We start from the raw sequence: 24,524 nt of genomic DNA, 5'->3' as shown, positions 1-24,524 counted from the left end.
CTACCTTCGGGCAGTAGGCGGGGTACACCCTGAACTGGTAACCAGTCAATCCCTTTTTACACAACTGCAGGGAACACAACAAGTCATGTTTTGCCCTTTTTAATCCCTTTTATCCTTTTTGTGGTGACATTGTTGTGGCAAGTACAGGATTTTCATTACACCATTCTTAACCTCAACACCAATTATATGAAAAACAAAATTGCTTAAAAACATCTGATAATTAAACTCCATCTCTGAGCTCCTTAAAATACATTTCTCATTTACTGTACATCTATTTCTTTTTTGCAGCTGTCTGGTTTTCCTAGATCTCGTCAAAACATCATCATAAGCAGCCTAGCTAGGTTTGACAAGAATAATAATAAGTGTCGACCCCTTTCAGTCAGAGAAAGAGTCCTCTGACAAACGAAAGAAAAAGAAGACGTGACATTAGCGCTGTTCTTTGGTGGCCTTCCAAGCCCGGTAGCTGAGGTGGCTGCTACCTCCATAGCATATTGTGGTAAGGAAGGCAAAACACTGGAAAAAGAAGAGAAAAAGGAGAATATATTGTGAAAACACAACAGTTCTGTTAAAAATACTATGCAACCAACTGTATGGGAACAGCATTTATGTAATATAAATCTCAACCGGAGCATTTTTCATTCTGTTGTTTTGAAATAAAACTTTACAGAGCCCCAGCGATTTCGTCTTAGTTAAAAATGACTAGCGTTGTGTTTGCCGACTCATTTTCTTGAAAAGGTACAGAGGGTAGTATTTACATATAAATAAATAAACACATTTAGCTCCGCAGATGGAGAAGGAGCGACCCGCGGTGCCACGCACACCGACAAGACACCGCAGCTGACGTTCGTGCAAGGACAGTCCCCCTCCCCTCGCGCACTGGCGCTCCCATACAGCATAGTTTAGCAATATTTTAAGGGGGGTTCATAATCTCTGAACTTTTAGCAACTGGGTTACCTTTTTAGCGAGACCGTGGGAGGGAGCCTGCAGCCAACGGGAGGTGGAGCATTCGACTATTTAGTAGTAGTGGGGCCGACCCAAGGGTGCGCGTGCTTTTGAAATTGCCTGTCGACAGTGTATCTCTCCACATTCCCGTGTGCCATGACCGAAGCCCGACGGAAGGGTGCCGTTTTATATTTTAGTGAGTGCAGTGTTTTAATCGTGTGTGTCAATTATACTTTTAGAAAGTGCAGTGTTTTAATTGTGTGTAAATTATATCTTTAGTGAGTGCAGTGTTTTAATCGTGAGTGTAAATTTTAGCACGCCCAAACCCCAAGTGACCGTTGGGCTCGGCCAACCACAGCCCTACTGACCTCCTCCCACCTGTTCTTACTTGGTTTTATTTATTCTGTTACTATTGTTGCTATTTTTTTTCGTATTTTATTATGCAGGCCCAGGTCCCCTTGTTTTAGCTTCTTTTACTAGTCTCCCTCACAGCCCAATAAAACAATTGTAATCAAACCACTATCTTGTGTCCATCGTGCTGTGTCTCGAGGGTGCAAAGTGGCCATATCTCGGCCCGCTACAATAACTAGCTGGAGCCACCTGATGAAAGCAGCAATCAATTTTGTAATGATGCTAACGTCGTGTGTAAGATCATAATTTAAGAAATATTATGTTAACATTTTAAGGCGTAGTTAGTATTCCTGAGGTGTCCATTTTTAGTAGTTCACTGCACGTGTTATTTTATATTGTTCTATATTTGTTGTGATGTTGAATAAAAATGTTTGAAATGAATGAAAAAAATGTATGTTCATAAAGTTTTGAATTACTCTATAATTATCTATGGTGTCAGTACCAACGCTTCATGTCATGGTCTTGGCTTGATTGTTCTTTTGGCTCGATTGTCGTTTTCTTTCTCTCTCCCTCTCCCTCTCCCTCTCCCTCTCCCTCTCTCCCTCTCAAACGGATCATCTGTTTGCAAGCGCTTTTTGTTCCAATTTGGTATTTCCTGGATTTTGTTTTTGCCAGTAATTTCTACTTTGTCAGGCATTTGTGTTGGTAATTAAAGACTTTTTGTAATTGACTTTTTGTCTCTTTCTGCATTTTCGGGACACGTATGGAGATACGTGTGACTCATGGCTTCATGTTTTTATTTTCTAGCTCTTACGGTGTAAGAGGTTTATATACGAGCCGAAAGGAATTAAAAGGAAACTTCCGACCACCAGTAAAGCTTCTTCATTTCAACCGACGCTACAGTAAGAGCTTGTCCAGACCATTTGCTGTCCGTCATGGCCTTTTTGACGTGTCTTCAATGTAATAAACTACAACTCAAAAGGAACAGGTGGCACACTTGGTCAAACAATGGGAGTTACTCAGCCTTCAGCCATTAACTACAAGGACGTTAATGAACAAATTACCTGTATACAAATGGAAATTGAAGACTACAAAGGACTGCTTGAGAAGGCTAGTGAAAATGCAAGGCTGGACATACAACAAGCAATTCAATGCAAAGAAAAAATGCTGGCTGAACTCACGCATGTTAAAGGTAAAGACTACAAGACTATAGAACTGAAATGCGACCTCCAAAACAGTGCAGTCGAACCTCGGCGCTCTGTTCTTCTCAAGGTTCTAACAGAAAAGATGGATGCCTATCAAGAGGAGGAATTATTGAAAAAGGAAAAAAGGCTCATCTGCTTATATGGACAGTGGAAAATAAAAGCACGTGAGGCAAGAGAAAATCTCAAGTCAGATATAACTGATGGACATATGTCATCACTTTTGGATGCTTTGGAAATTGGAACGGATGATATTTCAAGACTTTACAGTGAGATAAGAAGTCACATAGCACCATCAACTGACCTGAGAAAGAAAATTGATGCATGTGAGGCAGTAACTCGTGACATCACCAAAATTCTATATGAGAGACTAACGGGCATTAATGGAGATTTCAATGCCGAATATGAAAGCCATCGACTGCGTGAGCTGCTGGATCGTGAATATGAATCCTCCATTTATGGTTAAACTGCTGCATCATCGGAGATCACTCATCGTTCCATGTCTTCATACATCGCCATGAAGCGAGCAGAAGCAGCGGCAGAACTGAAAATAAGATTATTCAGGAGGAGAGTAAACAAAAGGAAATGATAAAGGCAATGGAAGAGCAACACCAAAAGGAACTTGAAAATCACAAATCTGAGTTTCAACGTCTGCAGACAGAAAGAGATGTGGAGGCAGCTAGAGCTAGACTGGAGGCCTATAACATTGAAATGACCCGAATGGGTGAAGTTCCGTCGGTAAAAAGTGAACAGGTGAGGCCACACACTAATATCCATTCCCCTGCATCAGTTACACCGAAAACATCTTGACCGCCTTCCTCCCATGATGTTGCTCAACTCACACAAGGACAGTATGATACTTAACAGACTTCCCATGCCCGATCCATCAGTGTTTAGTGGCGAACCAATCCATTTAATTGAATGGAAAGCCTCTTTTACGTCGCGGATAGACCATAAGGGCATTTCTGCTGCTGAAAAAATGTATTATTTGAAAAGGTATTTCACTGGTCCAGCTCGTAAATGCTTAGAAGGAACCTTCTTTAGAAGTGATGAGCAAGCTTACGGAGATGCATGGACAAAATTTAATCAGAGATATGGTCAGACATTGGTCATAGAAAGAGCATTTAGAGCGAAACTAGCGAGCTGGCCGAAAATACATGCCAAGGACGCTGGAGGATTAAGAAGCTATGCAGACTTAATAAATGCTTGCCTGCTGGCCATTCCACATGTAAAAGGACTAGAAATATTAAATGACTGTGAACAAAACCAAAAACTGACTCAAAAACTGCCCGAATGAGCAGCTGCTCGATGGAACCGATATGTTACAAAGGCTCAATTAGATGGCAAAGAGTTTCAGTTTCTGCGATTTTGCGGAATTTTTGTTGTTGGAAGCACCTCCATGCAGGCTCTTTGTTCTTCAGAGCTGTACAGTGAAAAGAGACATCTACAGGAAGGTACGAAGATTAAGGCAAGCATCTTCCGTGTTGAAACAAATATACAGGATGAAGAAACCACTTAGGGACCAAGTAGAAGTTCTCTATGTATGTTATGTCAACACACACATCAACTAAATAATTGCCCAGACTTCACCAAAAGGACTCTAAAGCAAAGAAGGACATATGTGAAAGACAATGTCAGACTTTGTTATGGCTGTCTGAAACAAGGTCACAGTTTAAAGGACTGTCAAAGCCGCCTTGCATGCGAAACATGTATGAGAAAACATCCATCCTGCCTTCATGATGCTGATTTTATGAAAGATGTGAAAGAACAACAAGCAAATGCAATGGAGATAACACAAGACGGCTCATCAGAGACCGCGGCTGCTATGTTATTCAACGTCACCAAGGAAGGACAGCCAATGAGTACCTCGATGATTGTTCCAGTGTGGGTGTCATCCACTGTCAACCCCAACAGAGAAAAACCTGTCTACGCCTTGTTGGACACTCAAAGTAACACAGCCTTCATTGGTCGTGAGGTAAGCCTCGAGCTACAAACGGAACGATTCCCAGTGAAATTAAAACTCACCACCATGATGGAAAAGGGTGCAGTTATCAGCAGTGAAAGAGTACCGAGCCTTCGAGTAAGCGGGTACTATTCTACAACATATATTGATCTCCCTTCTTCACACAAAAATTACCATATTCCTGCAAATCGTGAAAATATTCCAACCAGTGTTGAAATTTGACTTTTGATAGGGTTTAACTGTGCAAAGGCACTGGCCCCGCCCGAAAAGTGATCCTGGGCAAAGATGATGAGCCGTATGCTGTGCGAACAGCTTTAGGATGGAGCATAGTTGGCTGTGAAGCACCTCATCACCAAACAGTCATAACGAAAAGTCTCTGTCACCGCATATCCGTAAAGGAGATTCCAACAGTAACTCCCATGGATGCTATTCGTGCACTGGAGAGTGATTTCAAAAAAGTTGCAAGTGTCGAAACCAAGACAAAGGGCATAGAACTGGCACGAGAAGCACAAGATATTTGTGCACAGGGAAGCCTCTAGCTGCACAAATTTGTGTCAAACAATGAAACAGTTTTAAACAGTATACCAACATCAGAGCGTGCAAATGAAACTAAGCTAAATATCCTTTCTTTCAGTGAGACATCAACGGAAAGAGCGCTTGGCATGGAATATACAAAGGGATTGCTTCACATTCAACATCACCCTGAGACATCAGCCTCCCACACGGCATGGAATACTATCCACCATAGCATCACTCTAGGATCCTTTAGGTTTTGTTGTTCCATGTCCTCTCAGTGGCAAGAAAATCTTGCAAGAAATGTGTTGTCAAGGTACCAATTGGGATGATCCCCTGTCTGAACACCTGCAGCCACGTTGGGAGTGCTGGGAGAAAGATTTGAACAATTTGGAGAAGGTACAGATAAACAGATGCTACGTGCAGGTTAAATTAGGAAAAGTGACGAAAAGAGAGCTACATCATTTCTCAGATGCAAGCACCATTGGATATGGTCAGTGTTCATATCTAAGGCTTCTCAATGAAGTTGGAGATGTTTACTGTTCCTTCATCTTTGGCAAGGCTCGTGTATCCCCCATAAAAGTTTCCACTATTCCAAGGTTAGAACTCACAGCAGCCACTGTCTCAGTTACAGTGAGTAATATGCTTATAGAAGAGATATCTCAAAGTATCATGGAAGAGTTCTTTTGGACAGACTCAAAGGTCACCCTGGGATACATACATAATGAAACAGATGTTTCTACACCTTTGTTGCAAACAGGTTGCAAAAGATTCCCAATAGCACAACCCCCCAGCAATGGCGTAATGTTTCCACCAAAGAAAATCCTGCTGACCACGCGTCCAGGGTGTCAGTAGATGAACTGCTGTCATCTAATTGACTCACAGGTCCCAAATTCCTTTAGGATAAAGAAATACTTTTACCAGTAGATGAGATTCTGTATCTTCCAGTTGGTGATCCAGAGGTAAAAAAGGTCCAGACATTGGTAACAAGGATTACGGTTAAAGTCAGTCTGACTGATGCGAAATTCGCATCCTGGTCTGGAGCAGTCAGTGCTGTGTTGCGTCGCAGATGGAGACTCTGGAAAGACAAATCACTTGTACACTCAACAGTAAGTGCAACGACAAGATGCAGCTCTTGTTATCCTCACAGATCTGCAAAGACAATTCTACTCAGAAGAAATTAAGATATTGAGCAAGGGAAATCCACTGCACAGTGGTCACAAGATCTATCACCTCCATCCCTTTTTGGATGAAGGAGTCCTCAAGTTGGGAGGAAGACTCGGTTCTTCAGCTCTTCCTCTCCCTGTCAAACACCCAATCATTCTCCCCAAACAGCATTATGTCACAAAATTAATAATCACACATCACGATAGAGTAGCAACATACCTTGCAGAAAAGGAATGTGATTTTGTTTTCAACACACTGCATTCAATTCACGCCGGTGGAATGTGGGAGCGACAAATAAGAACTGTAAAGAACGTGCTCAACTAGACATTGTCACTCGCCTCTGGAAGAGTCGATGATGCTTCCTTAAGCACCTTGTTATATGAGGCTTCTGCATGCCCCGACCTTGCAACCTTCAAGTTGGTGACATTGTGATGGAAGTAGAGGATCAACAACCAAGATCTGCATGGAGACTTGGATAAATCTTAGAGACTGTAACAGATGATGACGGACTTGTAAGTAAAGTCAAGATAACGTTGGGTGATAGACTCTTTGTTCAAACGTTCACCTCTTTTGTTCAAATGTCTATCGTACAACGTCCCGTTCAAAAGTTAGTTCTGCTGGTAAAGAATTCTTGAGTTAGCATCAAGTAGGAAAAGATAGGTATGTAATGTTTTGCTTGTGCTTGTTATGCTTGTGTTTAAGATTAGTTAATGTAAAAGCACATAATTTGTTGGGAGTGTAAATGACTATGGGTTTATCTGTTAAATATTCAGTAATATTGGACCTTTGTTTTTGACTTCCTGTTAAGCGGAAAGTCTTACTTTGAAGGACTACGGAAGAGGTTAACGGCTGATTAGACGGTGAATTGACAGTACATCGAAACGATTCTGAAGCGGTAAAACAGACTTTTCATCAGACGACAAAACTAACAGTTCAAGATACTTAGCCCGGTTGAAAGTGGCAACAAGGTGAATATTTGTGTTTATCCGTTTATAGATTTATGTTTGTGATTAGAATATGCGTTTAATTAACCGCAATTTACACGTATGGAGATAGGTGTGACTCATTGCTTCATATTTTTATTTTCTAGCTCTTACGGTGTGTAGAACTAGGTGCTTAGTATTGTTCATACGCATTATGTCACCTACGAGCTACCATATGAGTCCAAGGGTGGTACGTGCGCATGCGTGGAAGTGAAGGTCAGTGTCTCAATGGTTGCATTGCTATCCGTTTGGAAGTGTTAATAAACACGTCGTGTTAAACCAACTGCTGCCTTTTATGAGAAGCAAATAAAACATGGTGTCAGAAGTCTCGGACCAGTCACATCCTACGTCGGAGGGACGCCTGGACGAGTACTGAAAAAAAAAAAGAGGAAGAAAGAGAAAGGAGAGACGGCGCGGGACTGTTCCACAGTGTGCTAAATCGTAGTAAGTGCTAACATTAGCAGAGGGATGGCAGAGGGATTCCAGACCAACTGGTGTTTGATGGCAATATCGCGGAAAACTGGAGGAGATTCAAGCAAGAGTACGACATATTTGTCATAGTGGCATGTTCTGACAAGCCTCCATGTACACAAGCCTTCATCCTGCTGAATCTGGCTGGCTCGGAAGCCATTGAACGCGAACGCTTGTTCCTGTATTCACCCGCTGTTCAAGAGGGCGACGTCGTGGTGGTTCCCGCCGAGTCGAGGGAGGACCCCGAGTGCCTGAAAAGAAAATTCTGTGAGCTTTGTAACCCACAAACCAACATCACCATGGAAAGATACATGTTTTTCACCAGGAACCAAAAACAAGATGGGACTGTGGAAGCCTATGTAAGTGATCTGAGAACCAAAGTGAAAACATGCTAATTTTGAAATCTCCAGGATAAGCTTGTAAAGGACAAACTGGTCACAGGCATACTTAATGACAGTGCAAGAAAAATCCTGCTGCGCAACAGTGAGCTAACCCTGGCGAAAGCAATTGAAACTTGCCAAATCCACGACATCAAGACTCTTGCTACACCAAGACAGAGCGCCACAAATGTGGACACTACGTTTTAGGGCAAAGCAGTCGCAACCTTGCCAATTCAGGCGAAAGACTTCTACTGCAGGTGGAATAACACAGTCAAATACTTCTTGTAGTAACTGTGGGCTAAATCATGACATGGGCAGAAGAAAATGCCCTGCATTTGGCCAGCAGTGCCACAACTGTAACAAATGGAATCACTTCAAACTATGTTGCAGATCATCACAGAGCACCCACAGGAGCGGGCAAGAGAGATCAGTCAACATGGTTGACGCTGCCCAGGGCTCGAACAGTGGGGACGAATTGTATTATGTTGATGGAATATCTGTAGCCACGGATGCAGTTGGAAAAAAGGGCACTCAGGAAGAGAAAAACAAGGAGGAACTATTTTGTACAGTTTACGTGAATGGAAAACTGCTAGAACTCGAAGTGGACACTGGAGCTAACGTGCTATCAAGTGAGGTCCAGACACAAGTTAAATGTAAAAAAAAGCTAGACACCTCAAAAAAAGCAAGGCTTGTTGCATATGGAGGTAATGAAATTCCCTCACCTCAGTGCGTTTACCTTGCCACTTGGCACAGCAGCTGTACAACCTACAATTCCAAGTAGTACAACGTGATGTACAACCACTACTTAGTCTGCGGGACAGCCGCCGGATGGGCCTTGGCACCTTAAGTAAGGATGTGCACCTACTGCATTTTGAGGAGGAGTCTGAATTTGCATGTCATGTCTTCAAAGAATATGCTGACCTCTTAGACGATATCGGCACCCTTCCAGTCATCTACAAGATGACACTTGATCCTGGAGCACAGCCTATTGTTAGGCCAGCGCGCCACATACCGGTTGCAATGCGTGACAAGGTCAAAGTTGAATTGGACCGGATGACGAGTCTGGGTGTCATAGCCCCAGTTTTGGAACCGAGTGAATGGGTCTCGGTCATGGTGGCGACCCATAAGAAACACTGTGATGTAATACGACTTTGCATCGACCCACAAGACCTAAACAAAGTACTTAAACGCCCACATCATCCTATGCGCACAGTGGAAGATGTAGCTGCCCAAATGCCACACTCCACAATTTTCTCCACGCTGGACGCGAAGAGCTCCTTCTGGCAGATTCCCCTGGACAAAGGGTCTGCCAAGCTGACAACAGTTGGCACGCTATTTGGGAGATTCAAGTTCCTGAGGATGCCATTCGGAATCAGCTCTGCCAGTGAGGTCTTCCAACACACAATGGAGCAGATCTTTGCTGGCTACCCACGTGCGATAATAGTCGATTACATTATTGTCGGGGGCAACGGTGAAAAGGAACACGACGATAACCTGAAGAAAATTCTGGATCGAGCACGCCAAGTCAACCTAAGGCTCAACCCACTAAAATGCAAATTCAGTCAGAGTGAAATCAGTTATGTTGACCACCTGTTCACGAGCGATGGACTCAAACCGGACCCATCCAAAACTAAGGCGATCGAGGATATACCAGCACCCGATAACGTCGCAGTGGTACGACGCTTCCTCGGTGTCATAAATTACATGGCCCGTTTCATCCCAAACATCAGCGAGATCTCTGCCCCCCTACACCAGTTGATGCACAAGGACACCGAGTGGTGTTAGTATGAACAACAACAAACTGCTTTTGAAGCGCTTAAGCGAGCTCTCGTCAATCCACCGACGCTAAAATACTATGACGTACAAAGCCAGTGAAAATCACCTGCAATGCCTCTCAGCATGGCCTTGGGGCGGCGTGTTTGCAAAATGGAGCCCCCATCGCTTATGCTTCTCGCACCTTGACACCAACTGAGGTGCGTTACGCGCAAATTGAAAAGGAACTACTGGCCGTTGTGTTTGCCTGCTCCAAATTCAACAACTACATATACGGCAAGCACATACAGATTGTGACCGACCACCAACCTCTGGTTACCATTCTGTCAAAGCCCCTTCACTCTGCCCCTGCCAGATTGCAGCGCATGGTGCTGCGTCTGCAAAGGTACTCCTTCCATCTGGTCTACAAGAAAGGCAAGCAAATGCACCTGGCAGACACTTTATCGACAGAACGGCATAGAAACAAGGAGGCGGGTTTTGAGGTCATGTCTGTCCAAAACATTTCCTCCACACGTCTTGACGAACTCAGAGACCACACTGCGAGAGACACAGACCTGCAGACGAAGTGGATGGCCCAGACGTGAAGTTAATTTGCCAGCAAGGGTACGCCAGTACTTCACATTTCGAGATGAACTGGTGATTGAAGCTGGCGTTGTCATGAAGGGACCCAAGGTGGTTGTCCCACAGTCGTTAAGACGTGAATATATCGCCATCCTCCATAGAGGTCATCCTGGCACTGAAGCCACGAAGCGCAGGGCTAGAACTGTTGTGTTCTGGCCATCCATGTCCAAGGACATAGAGGAGGAGACTTCATCATGCTCTGTATGTAATAGCACTAAGCCCCATCAACAGAAGGAACCCCTCAAACCGTGCGCCATCCCGGATCTGCCATGGTCAACTGTGGCTACTGACATTTTTGAGTGGAATGGCCAACACTACCTAGTGCTCGTCAATTCATACTCAGGGTGGTTTGAGATAGATCTGTTGCGTGACATGTCGTCCACCACTGTGATAAGGAAGTTGAAGCGACATTTCTCAGTCCACGGCAGCCCACACTTGCTGCTTTCGGACAATGGGGCCCAGTTCACTAGCCAGCGGTTCAAAGACTTCGCATCTGTATGGGACTTCATTCACGTTACCAGCAGCCTGGAATTTCCACAGTCTAATGAACGTGCTGAAAAGGCTTTCGGCAGCGCAACGAGGCTGTTGGAGAGGTCCAGGCGTGATCGAACAGACGTTTTCTTGAACATTCTCAACATACGCAATATCGCACGAGATGCAACGCTCGGCTCGGCAGCTGAGAGGCTGATGTCCAGACAGCAAGGTACTGCTGACTCCCTCTGTCAAAGATAATAACACTGTTAAGGCTCAACTCCTCAGGAAGCAGCAGTATCAGAAGTCGTGGTACGACAAAACAAGCAAACCCCTTCGCACACTCACTGAGGGTGAAGTGGTGCAGATGCAGACTCAGCGTGGTCATGATCGCCTGGCGACAGTGAAGCGGATCTGCAAGGAACCGAGATCTTATGTCATCGAATCAGATGGGTGCGACTACAGGAGAAATCGGAGGCATCTGCTTCCTGTCCAGGAGGCACCACCACAGCCGACGCCTGAGACGTGTGACGGTGACCAGGCAGTTGTCGCCCCACCAACGAGTGACCTGCCACAAGATGAGGTTCCTGCATCTCCAACTGGGGGCTGGGCAGACGTTGATGATGGTGAGGCCACACCTGGAATTGCGCCACCCTCCCTGCAGCAATCTGGGGGTATCTATGTCACACGGGCTGGACGCATCTGCAGGCCCAACCGTAAGTACCAGCAGTAGTTGCTGCGTGGTCGTAAGACTGCCTCACAGACGTTTGGTTTGACTGTTTTGACTGTGTACGTTGGGCTGTTCTGTTGTCCCGTTTAAAAAAATAAAAAAACTGAATCACACTTGCTAAATTATTTCTGTGAAAGTATGTTTGTTCATTTGAAGCTGTTAGAAATTATTATACTACAAATATTCTTTTTTATTTTTTTTGTTTATATAGTACGATGTCATTAGTACAGGCAGAAATTACTAAAGTGGCTTGGCAACGTTTAGTTAGACCAGTTTTGTTTAAATTTTGGTGTTTTAGTTGCTATGTGTATAGAAACTTAAGAGAGAGGATGTAGAACTAGGCGCTTAGTATTGTTCATATGCATTATGTCACCTACGAGCTACCATACGAGTCCAAGGGTGGCATGTGAGCATGCGTGGAAGTTAAGATCAGTGTCTAAATGGTTGGATCGCTCTCTGTTGGGAAGTGTTAATAAACACGTCGTGTGAAACCAACTGCTGTCTTTTATGAGAAGCACATAAAACACGGTGTAATAGGTTTATATACGATCCAAAAGGAATTAAAAGGAAACTTCTGACCACCAGTAAAGCTTCATCATTTCAACCGACGCTACAATGTGCCTTCTGTCATCTAGTGGGAAGGTATTTAATTTTTCAGCCTGTTACTGAATGCCGTTGGCATAGATAAATTAACGAAAAATTGGTCATAGGTCACGGATTTACTGCACTTTACGCTTCAACATTTTATTGTGGTAGAACTTCTTGAAAATGTAACAAAAAAAATGCTCCTACATAAAATATCAGGCCAAGCCAATAGTTAGCTCCCCACAAACATCTTTATCTGAGCTTTACAGTAGCTCATTGATCACAGTGTTTTTCCTGATCCCATAGGACTCCTCTTACCTAGGCCTCGCTCCTATGAAGTAAGGTCGCTGTCAAAAAGGCATATCCGTGATTTAAAGATTCGTATCCGTAATAGTAAAAGGCATATCCGTGATTAAAGATTCGTATCCATAATAGTAATAATTTGCGAGTACTGTGCTGCCTTTAATTTGAATTTGCAAGAGTTACTTATATAGTGTAATCTATTGTTGTACTGTCACCTTGTAGTCATTATAATTCATTGAAATAAGCTTGTGATGCAGCTTATTTGTGACTCAGTTCGGCATACGCACAGACAACACAGAGCATATCGGACACGTTTTTTCTGCTGAATACTTTCTGGCACGTTTCTGCCTTGGAGACTACATGTCTGCAATAAATAAAGCAATAAAGATAATGTCAAGTTGAGAAAACTTCGTGACATTCTACTCGAACTGTGTGCAAAGGAAGATGGTGCACTGTCAGGTCTCACTTATTTGGACACAGCTCGTGGCATTAAGCACATAGTGGAGAAGCTCCCTTATAACATCCAAGAAAAGTGGATAACATTTGGAAGTACAAGGAGGATTACAAAGTAGCATTTCCTCCCTTTGCTGTGTTCTGCAAGTTTGTCCAGAATCAGGCAAAAATAAAAAACGACACCAGCTTCGCCATATACACTTTGAGCAGTCAAGCCTCCCATAAAGTAAAAAGAAAAACGTCAATCAGTGTACACAAGACAGACATCCCTACAGAGGCACCAAGTGATGAATCAAAACCTGCTGTCCACACATTAGTTGAACCGGATCGCCAGTGTCCAATACACAAAAAAACACATCCACTGAAAAAGTGCAAGCTCTTTAGAAACAAAACAATTGAAGAGCGGAAAACATACCTCAAAGAGAATCACATATGTTACAGATGCTGTGGATCTACTCAACATATAGCAAAGGACTGCAAGATGATTGTGCAGTGTATGGAATGCAACAGCGATAGGCACATTGCAGCGCTACATCCAGGTCCACCTTGTGAGGTCACACAGCAAGTCACAACAGACAAAGACGGCGAGGAGCAAAGTGAAACCCCGCCATCTTCAGTCATCTCCAAGTGCACAGATATTTGTGGAAATGAAAATGGCTCTCGTTCATGTTCCAAAATCTGCTTGGTGAAGGCATATCCTGCAGGTAAAAGAGAAAAGGCAATCAAATTGTATGCCGTGCTGGATGAAAAGGCCAACAAGTCTCTTGCAAAATCGGAATTCTTTAACATCTTTGAAGTTAACGACATGACCCCGTACACACTGAAAACCTGTTCCGGGACACAAAAGACGACAGGTCGGAGAGCTTCCAATTTCGTATTGGAGTCTATGGATGGCAAATTACAACTTTCTATGCCCACTTTGATAGAATGCGACAAGGTGCCAGATGACAGGACTGAAATTCCATCCCCAGAGATTGCACACCATCACCCCCACCTACAGCCAATTGCTAATGAGATTTATCCTGTGGATCAAGATGCCCCCATTCTCCTGCTCTTGGAAAGAGACATACTAAGAGTACACAAAGTACGGGAACAGATTAATGGACCAAATAATGCTCCTTATGCACAACGGCTAGACCTGGGTTGGGTCATAGTGGGAGATGTGTGCTTGGGAACCGTCCACAAACCTTCAGAGGTGAACATCTATAAAACAAGCATATTGTCCAATGGTCGCATGTCCTTTCTTAGGCAATGTCCTAACAGTATCCATGTGAAGGAAGACTACAGTGGGACGTCCCAACATAACGGTCTCAACTCACCTGCACGTGCACAGTGCAAAAATCTTTCAGTTATCAGAGACAACCTTGGGAGCTCAGTGTTAGACAGAACCCAGAACGACGATAAACCAGCTCTATCGATAGACGACAAGGCATTTCTAGCAATGAAAACAGTTGGGTCACACCTTTGCCGTTTCGTTCTCCTAGACCACGTCTCCTTAGTAACAGGGAACATGCTGTAAAACGTCTCAACTCACTCCCACAAACTTTGGAGAAAGAGCCGGAAATGAAGGGTCAGTATATTGAATTCATGCAGAAGATGATAGACAGTGACCAAGCTGAACCTGCTCCGCCTTTGGATAAAGAAAAGGAACACTGGTACCTCCCTTCATTTGGTTGTATATCATCCGCAGAAGCCCCATCAAATACGGGTGGTGTTCGATTCAAGTGCTGAATATGAAGGAACATCGCTGAACAATGTACTTCTCAGTGGACCAGACTTGAATAATTCACTGTTGGGAAGAGAACCTATTGCAGTCACAGCAGACATCCAACAAATGTTTTATTGCTTTGTGGTTCGTGAAGACCACAGGGATTATATTCAGTACCTATGGTACGAGGACAACGACATCAACAAAAACATATCAGAATATAGAATGAAGGTCCATGTTTTTGGAAACAGCCCTTCACCTGCTGTTGCTATCTACTGCATGAGACAAGCAGCTAAAATAGGTGAACATGAGTATGGATCCGATACAAAGCAGTTCGTTGAAAGGCAATTTTACGTAGATGATGGTCTAGCATCAGTTGCCACTCCTGAAAAGGCAGTAGATCTTCTCACCCGGACCCAGAAAATGTTGGCTCAATCCAACTTGCGGCTACACAAGGTGGCATCCAACAGCACTCAGGTAATGGAAGCCTTCCCAGAGGATGACCGTGCTAAGGACTTGAAGGACTTGAATCTTGGGTTAGATGCTCTTCCTTTCCAGAGGAGTCTTGGGCTGTACTGGAACCTAGAAACGGACAGCTTCATGTACCTGGTGTCTCGTGAGGAGAAGCCTTTTACACGCAGAGCTGTGCTGTCCACGGTCAACAGCTTGTACGACCCCTTAGGTTTTGTGGCCCCTCTAATAACTAAAGGAAAAGCCCTGGTACGAGATTTGTCTATTGGACAACCAGGGTGGGACACTAGTCTTCTCCCAGAAAAGGAATCAGAATGAAAATCATGGAAAGAATCTTTAAAGTCTCTTGAAGACCTGCACATTCAGAGGTGCTACATTCCAGTTTCCATGTCATTGACACAAAGCAAAGAGCTGTATTTCTTTTCAGATGCTTCCATGGTTGCTATCGCAGCCATAGCTTACCTGAGAGCTGCTGAAACAGATGGTCAGCATCATGTTGGATTTGTCACCGCAAAATCAAAACTGGCTCCACGTCCTGCTCATACCATCCCACGCGTGGAGCTTTGTGCCGCGGTGTTGGCTGTGGAGCTCTACGAACGAATTGTAGATGAGATGGACATTGCAATTGATGCTGCCAAGTTTTTCACTTACAGTAAAATTGTGCTGGGATATATTCACAATTCCACCCGAAGGTTTTACATGTATGTGTCAAGCCGTGAGCCACCAACCCCAACCAGTGGTATTATATACCAACACATCTCAACCCTGCTGATCACGCTACTAGACTAATACCAGCAGCCAAGTTACAGCACAGCAAATGGTTCACACATCCAGCTTTCATGTATCAGAACAACCCAGTTGAGACACTTGTGCCAGATGCATTCTCACTTGTTGAGCCAGGAGCTGATGTTGAGATCTGCCCTGAAGTCAATACTATGGCAACCATGGCATCGGCAATTCTGTTAGGCTCACAACATTTTGAAAGATGTTCAAGTTGGAAGACAATCTGTTGAATTATAGCCAAGCTTGTCCTTGTGGCTTCTTCCTTCAAAAGAAAGTCAGACAATGATAAAGAGAAAGGTTGGAAATGCTTCATAGAAATACCCACCACAACAGAACTTTCGCAAGCTAAAGTCGTAATCATCAGTTGTGTCCAGCAGGAAGCTCTCCACGAAGAAATAAAAGGTCTTAAATCCAGCCAAGCTTGGCCAAAAGGGAGTGTCCTCGAAAAACTCAACCCGGTATTGGATGAAGATGGCCTGATTTGTGTCGGAGCCCGTCTGTCTTCTGCCAACCTGACAAGAGAAGAGCGACATCCACTAATCTTGCCACGCTCCCATCATATTAGAGAGAGACTTACTCCTGAAACGCCATTCACCTCTGTCAGCCTTGATGTATTTGGACAATGGTTTGTCACAACACGTCGGACAAGAGGAGGAGCGGCAAACAACAAGCGCTGGGCTGTTCTCTTTACGTGTTTGTCTACCAGAGCTGTGCATATCGAAGTGGTTGAATCCCTCTCATCGGACAGTTTTATTAACGCCCTGAGGAGATTTTTTTCTATTCGGGGTCCAGCGAAACTTCTGCGGATCTGACAGAGGAACCAACTTTGTGGGTGCATGTAAGGAGCTTGGCCTTACCGTATTGGAATCAAGAGTCAAGGAGTTTCTGATGGAGAGAGGATGCTCCTGGTTGTTTAATCCTCCACATGCTTCTCACATGGGTGGAAGCTGGGAAAGAATTGTTGGGGTTGTACGACGAATTCTCAATGCCATGTTCCTTCAAATGGGATCAACGCCATTGACACATGAGGTCCTAGAGACGTTTATGGCAGAGGTAACGGCTATAATAAACGCACGTCCACTCGTGTCCGTTTCCACTGACCCAGATATGCCAGCCATATTGACTCCAGCCGTGCTCCTCACTCAGAAGATGAATGCTGTGTCGTCCCCTTCTGGAAAGTATGACACCAGCCAAATATATGGGAAACAGTGGAAGCGGGTCCAGTGTCTTGCTGACACCTTTTGGAAGGAATGGAAAGGAGAGTACCTAGCTACTTTATAGAATCGTAGGAAGTGGACAGATGACAAGCCGAACGTCAAAGTAGGGGATGTTGTCCTACTGAAAGACAGCCAGGCCCAGATGAATTGATGGCCTGTGGGACTTATTGTACAGACGTTTCCAAGCAGTGATGGAAGAGTCCACAAGGTGGAAGTGCGGATCGTTAAGGACGGGACGGCCAAGGTGTTCTTGCGACCAATCTCAGAGATCATGATTCATCTTTCAGAGACTTCTTAAGTACCTGTTAAAGTTGTGCATTGTGTGTTTATATAGGTATTTGTAGTGATATACAGTAATGGTATATCAAGTGAGGAGTGTGCTTCCTTAAGTCTGAATTTGCAAGAGTTACTTATATAGTGTAATCTACTGTTCTACTGGTCCACTGATAGTGTAGTGGTACACACGCCTGAGTTGTGTGCGGGCAGCGTGGGATCGATTCCCGCTCAGTGACAGTGTCTATGTGTGCCCTGCGACTGGCTGGCGACCAGTTCGGGGTGTAGTCTGCCTTCGCCCATTGACGGCTGGGATAGGCTCCAGCAATTCCCCGCGACCCTGTATAGGATAAGCGGTTTGGAAGATGACATGACATGACTGTTCTACTGCTACCTTGTGGTCATTATAATTCATTGAAATAAGCTTGTGACGCAGCTTATTTGTGACTCAGACACAGAGCATATCGGACACATTTTTTTCTGCTGAATACTTTCTGACACGTTTCTGCCTTGGAGACTACATGTCTGTAAGTAATTCTCAATCACTTGGCGAATGTCCATTGCTTATATGTGTTGTATTGGGGAACATCACGTTTTGTTTATTTAGCATTCTTGCTCTGTTTAGCTTGTAGTCGACTGTCTTGTTAGCTCCTAGCTATCCAGTGTGACACAAGGATACTTCGTGTAAGCTATTAGCAAATATGTACATAAATGTTCAGTATATTGTGTACAGTTCTGTATGTGATTTATGCTTATGTCTGTGATACAGTTTTACAACTAACTACAAACGACTTCACTAAAATACAAGGAAGACCAAACCTTGTGTGTTTATTGGAGGACATTTAATCGTTAACTGGCTGTCGGGCTACGCACAAGTATACGCGCTGCACTGGGCAGCACAAGTACAAATCAAGATTGTGAGGGTTTTAATTTTTTTTTGGGAGTACGAATCAAAATTGTGAGGGTTTGACTTCTTTTCTTGTGAGTACGAATAAAAACTGTGAGTGCCATTGTTTTGTGAATACAATTCTCGCTTCTACGACTACGAATCTTCACTACGCACGAATTGCCAGCTGAGGGTACGAATCAGTTTTGTGAGAGCACGAATCTGCAGAACATGCAAATTAGGATGAGGTCACGCAGAACACATGCAAGTCCGAAGGGGAGCTAATCGATTCGCAATTCCTCTCCCCGCGCATGCGTGGATAGGAAAACAAAGATGGCGAATGTGAGCGGGTCGGACGGCGCTTCCAGCGGCTCAGGAGACGCATTGTCACAGCAGGTAAAGTCAGCAATGGGTATATCCAATTTATTAATATGTAATTCATAAAGTCGTTACGTCTCAAATAATAGCTTTGGACTCAGGCTTACAATTTTGATTCGTACTCACAAAAAAAATTCAAACCCTCACAATTTTGATTTGTACTCACAATTTATTACTATTACGGATATGAATCTTTAAATCACGGATATACCTTTTTGACAGCGATCTTATTCCATACGCTCCCCACTACACCTTTCAGTCACTGTCCTTGGGTGAACGATATTAATACATCGCTTGCCCTGATGAATATTTATGAGAAATCCTGCTTTGAATAACAGCGAATTAATTCAGCAATCTAAACTATCATCAGCCATTTTGCTTTGAAAAAGCTTGTGGGAAAAACTGCCCTTTGTATTGTATTGCTTCTAAAATGTTAAGTATCGTCTACTATACTGTTCAACATACTGAATACACTGTATAGTGTGGTCATACAAATGTTTGTGACACGGGAGCTCTTACTGCAGATGTGGCCCAGCACTTGTGGGTGTGTCGCCCAGCGATGGTACTCTGCAGCGAGAGAACTTCTAGCACTGCTGTCAGCAGATAGAAAGCTGTAGCACTGCTGTTTAAACACAGAGACTAGGAAAGAAAAACAAAGAAACACAGACGAAAACTATTTAGGCTCTTGCCTTGAATCTCAAATCAGGAGCAGCAATCACTGTGAAAGTATATCACTCAACAAAATTAGACTGATCATCAACTTTTCTTCATGAATAAAAAACATAACATACACCCAAAATCCAACTCCGAAGCACAGATGAAGCAATAATGTTTTGTTTTATTCGCCCAAAAATGGTTAAATGGTTCTCAAAGTTACACATTCTCTGAGTGTTTTTTTGTTTTACCAGTGTAGTCCAGGGAACTTGGGGCATCCTGTTTTGGGCTCTGGTGAGATAAATAATAAAGAGGAAAATGGTGATGAGCCAGTACGAGATGGAAGCAAACATAACCCAGCAGAGGGCAGACAGATGAAAATATTGTGTGCCAGCTAGCAGAATCCACACCAACGTGCCACAGACCTGCAAGCGAGGAAAGGAGAGGATGAGACTGCTGAGTTGCCATAACTTGGAAGTTTTTGTTTCACAGACAAATCTGAGAAAGACTGAGTGGAATTATTTGTAAAAGAGCTGACACATGAAGAAAATTGGACAAAATGTTTAACCCCAGTACATCCGTAGCCAGTCTATCATTTTAGTCCATTAGACCCAATAATTAGATTTAATTTTTTAATGCCTTGCCCCTTTGCCCAGCATTTCTATTTAAAAAAAAATGGTCCACTCAAGTTTTTCACTGCAGTGTATATCAGTTTGAAAGAAGGCAGAGAAGGCTCACAAAGATCAAATCATACATTTGATTAACAAAGTGAAAGAGCAGTGAGGTTAAATAAAACCTAAAAAAGCAATGTATGACGCACATATTTGTTTTGGTTTTACCGAAGCACACAATGACCCTCTTTGTTTGACTAAAAGAAAAATACATTGGTACCTCTACTTGCGAACGTTACGAAACGCATCAACAGGAAAATATTGCCCCTTGTTACGAAAGAAATTTCAGGATACGAAAGGTAAGAGTATGGGCTGCTACTGGCACCTCCAGAGTTTCCTGAATGCAACATTCTCAGAGCTGCTTTGCCATTGGCTATTACCTAGCATCTTCCTGGCGTCCCATTGGCTAAGAGGGACCTCTTCCGTAGGCGCCACATTATTAAAACAGTTCTTTATAAAACGCCAGGCAAAAAACACTTTTGAGAGGGAACATGAACCAAAGAGGGCAAAAAGCGATGAGGGCAGCAATTAAAAGGTAAACGACCGTCATTTTTATTCTTTACTCTATTCTTAGTTTTTTTACATTATCAACTCTCATTTATTGTGCAATAATCTAATTGTAACATGTATTTGTTACATGTTTTGATGCATTTTTATGCTTTATAAAACATTTATGTCTGAATATTGGGGGGCTTGGAATGGATTATGGCATTTACATGGAAAACACGTCTCTACTTACAAAATATTTTACTTAAGAAATTTCTTCCAGAACCATTTCATTTCGTAAGTAGAGGTACCACTGTATTGCTTTTTTGTGTGTTCATTAACTACAGGTGATTCAAATGACCTTGATAAAGTGGCCTGAATTATTGAGAATGTTAGATTATTCTCAGACATTTGAAAGGAAATTGTAACTTCCACCAAGAAAATGTTGTTCTTGAGATTCCACCGCTGTATCTTGCAGCTCAAAGACAAAATACAGAAGAACCCCAAACCTGCCCTTCCAGTTTCACCGCAAGCGTCCTGCTGAAAGTTTCCCATTAAAGCTCAAAAATACATTTAGATCTCATGTCAAGATCAGTCACTCTCAAGTTTTCATATTTTACTACATTGTCTCTTCATCTTAAATTGCCTTCATGTATAAGAATAGTACAATCAAAATATCTTCAAATCATGTGTATCAACAGTGCAATGGATTTTGTCTTTTTGCAATTGTACGTTTTTGCCTGTCGCCTTTCAAACTGACAGATTTGACTGTGTTTTGAGAAAATACGTCATGACTTATTTCATTCAGCTGATTTGGGAAGGAAGCAAGACAATGAGCAGGCGGGGAGGAAGAGTGCTACATGTTTTTGATTAACATCCTTTTTGCTTGGGAGTTCTTACTGAATTGTATTTCGGACTATATGAAAAAAAAAGGCATGGCAGTTTTTGAAACTATAAAAACGAAATAATAATAATAATAATAATAATAATAATAATAATAATGAATATATATTCGCTTTAGGATTTTGGCATACAATGACTTTACCTTTTCAGTTGAGTGAAAGGTACAACGGATGTTTGCATCCAATAACACTGGTGAACACATTTTTACGAAATATTTTAAACTTTTTGAGATGTTTTTTTTTTTTTGCGCTGAATCTGAAACTGCCCTTGTATTTTTTTTTAGCACATCAGGTTTTCGTAATAACAATAAGAATAATAATGTAATAGTGATATATTTAGTCCTATGTATGAATTGAGGGTTAAGTTCAGGAACAGATGGATTTTTTTCTGAAAATTGAAAATATCTCCAAAACCTTATGTTCTAGAAAAATATGCCACCCTATCGGCCCGGCCCTCTGCATGCCCTGGTTGTGAACACGAACAAATTGTCCAGGGTTTATCCTAAATTATTTTTCAATTTCCAAATCCATCAGTTTCTTAACAATTCCCTGAATTTAAATCCTTCACCTTTTTTAACATGTCTGTCAATGATGATACAGATGATACATGTTCAAACTTACTAATTCTGTCATGAGGAGAATCCCCTGAGCCATCGAGGTGAATCGCTGGTTGAAGGTCAAGGTGGATGGTGAGATGTCTGGTACAGTGGGAGGCCTTTGGTCCAACACTATTGTGGTTCTCTCCATGATGCCCTGATGCAAATTGTCTTTGTGCCCTTAGTGAGACTGATGCTGTTGTAGAGGATGTTGTGCCGGAAACCAAGAAGGCCACCCCTCCATTGAATCAGATGAATACTGTACTTTCTCATTTCCAGGACACACTGCATAAACACTTGAGTATTGTTCCCAGTTTACTTGGCATTTATCCATGCACCTATTTTCCACCACTTACCCTATTCTATCTCAGCTGAAATTGGGCAAGAAGCCTGGTCAGTCTACATCGGAAAAATCGGCAGTCAATCGCAAGGGACATACAGTAAAGACAAACATTCATCCAATTCAGCGTCTTCAATTAGCCGAACATGCCTGGTTTTGGACCGTGGAAGCCATAGTAGCTGAAAAAAAACAACACAAGGACATGCAAACTCCATGAAGGAAGGTCTTAGCTGATTTTCGCAGACTGTGAGTCAGATGTGCTAATTACGATACTCAAACATGTTTCATTCAATTGAGAAAAACAAAACAAAACGATTGCAATAGTGAATACACCAATGAATATTGAATCTGATCAAGAGGTGGATGAGATGCATAAATACTCGACACTGTGGAGGAGTGAGTCTTTCAATTAGTCGCGTGTTAGGCTAGAATTAGCACACGCTCGAAAGTATTTGCAAACACAGTTAAACATATTTGCAAAGTCCGAACCTATTGATCAAATGTAAGCTAAATGCTAAAAATATCTAATTTTTTACAATACCCCGTGGCATTATGGGAAAAAAATAATGCGCTGCAGACATAGTACAACCATAAAGATTAGTAATCATCAATGTTTATTTACTTAATTTTTGAACGCATTGATAGAATGTACTGTAGGCCAAATGCTAAAAAACAGCTCTTTTGTTTACTTGGTATGCACAATTCAATACCCTGTGGCATTATGGGAAAGATGCTGTTTCTATCATTTAGCCTACAATTTATAAATACATTCAAACCTACTTTACAATTACTTTAACATGCAAGTTTGCCAGTCCAAAAATATACTCCACATTGACAGTTCCACGCTTCCGTACGAACATGCTTGTGAAGGTGTGTGACTATACTTTTATTGAAAAAACAATACAACTTCTCAACCAATAGAAGTCATGAAAATCTTTTTTTTTTCCTCTGCCCACCCACAATTCGGTCAAGCCACCTCTCAGTCCCAGGAGAGAAAACCCTGGTGCCATGCCTGTTCCAAACTATGTAAGTGATGGCTTGATGTTTTAAATAAGGCATTGAAATAGTTTCTTGTTTTGTGCTGATTTTTTTCTGGATTTTTTTTAAAACTCCATGGCTGTTAAAAATAACCCATTAGAAAGAGTTTCCAATATATGCAGCTAAAAATGAGTTGCTATAAACGGGAGTACTTATTATAACTCTGGTCGGTACGGTGAAAGACTGGTCAGCACATTTGCCTCACAGTGCAGAGGTTGTGGGTTTGAATCCGGCCCCGGCCTTCCTTTATGGAGTTTGCATGTTCTCCCTGTGCTTGCGTGGGTTTTCTCCGGGTACTCCGGTTTCCTCCCACATTCCAAAAAACATGCTTGATTATGCTAACTGAACATTCTAAACTGCCCCTAAGTGTGGTTGTGAGTGCAAATGTTTGTTTGTCTCTGTGGGCCCTGCAATTGGCGGGAAACCAGTTCAGGGTGTACCACGCCTGCCCAAAGACAGCTAGGATAGGCTCCAGCACGCCCGTGGCAATTGTGAGGATAAGAAGATTAGATAATAAATGGATGGATGGATCTTTTAACACCCACACAAGTTTAAGAAGATTTAAAGAAGGTCAACTCAAAGAAAAGAGTTTCTTGAACTAAAACGTTAAAGTTCATTTGATAGTCTCACTCAAATTGATTTGATATTAACTCTCAGAGAGTTTATTCCAGAAAAGAAAAGGAAAAGAAGAAGAAGACACTTTGGCAATACATACATTAGTGGTAGTGAATAGCCCAATCCGCTGGGGGGCAGTAGTTACACACAGTCTACGCCAATAAGCCGCAGGTCTAGTAAGGGCAGAGTGAGGAGGGACAAAAGAATCCCATCATGACTTTGGTGTGCTAGGGGATTTTAGGAACACTGTCCATGTAAATAGTCATGACAAATTATTCCTTATATTTGGTATTTAAAAAAATTCTAAGCGGATGTATTGTACATACATTTAAATTTCCACATATTCCGCATAAAGAAATGCATTTCAAATGAGTGCACAGTGATTATTTCATGTTGCCAAAGATTTTAAAATCCATTGTAGCATTTTATTTGTATTAGTATTTCATCAGAGGAATTAAATGTTGCTTGGCTCTCGTAATGGTAGGCAGCAATTCTGGATGATGCTGCTCAACAAGAGATTGAAATAACCAGATTACAAAAATCCAATTTTACGAATCACAACAATCAAATGGCACACAAAATGAGGGATCTGTCTTTA

At 42.5% G+C, this 24,524-nt stretch overlaps 1 protein-coding gene across 1 annotated transcript; it reads right to left on the bottom strand.

Moving 5' to 3' along the window:
- Positions 1–83: 83 nt before the first annotated feature.
- cmtm8b (CKLF-like MARVEL transmembrane domain containing 8b) lies at positions 84–22,094 on the bottom strand. The gene is made up of 4 exons (XM_086038278.1): positions 21,959–22,094; positions 19,530–19,703; positions 19,144–19,263; positions 84–513 (listed from the first exon to the last, which is right to left on the bottom strand). The coding sequence occupies exons 1-4, from the start codon at positions 22,082–22,084 to the stop codon at positions 427–429; spliced, it is 507 nt and encodes a 168-aa protein (XP_085894404.1). The 5' UTR covers positions 22,085–22,094; the 3' UTR covers positions 84–426.
- Between the last annotated feature and the right edge of the window lie 2,430 nt (positions 22,095–24,524).

This window comes from Filicampus tigris, chromosome 8 (assembly GCF_054856515.1).
Source record: "Filicampus tigris isolate MCC_2025a chromosome 8, RoL_Ftig_1.0, whole genome shotgun sequence".
Lineage (NCBI taxonomy): Eukaryota > Metazoa > Chordata > Actinopteri > Syngnathiformes > Syngnathidae > Filicampus > Filicampus tigris.
The sequence above is the reverse complement of the archived record's forward strand: the minus strand, read 5'-3'. Positions and strand labels throughout refer to the sequence as shown.

What these genes read in the sequence shown, in the direction of transcription:
- cmtm8b (XM_086038278.1), bottom strand. Translation starts at nt 22,084, where the DNA reads ATGGAGAGAACCACAATAGTGTTGGACCAAAGGCCTCCCACTGTACCA. An exon ending in TTCTCCTCATGACAGAATTA is followed by an intron (nt 19,704 to 21,958) that starts GTAAGTTTGAAC and finishes CCTCGCTTGCAG; the next exon opens with GTCTGTGGCACGTTGGTGTG. An exon ending in AAGTTCCCTGGACTACACTG is followed by an intron (nt 19,264 to 19,529) that starts GTAAAACAAAAA and finishes TTTCTTTCCTAG; the next exon opens with TCTCTGTGTTTAAACAGCAG.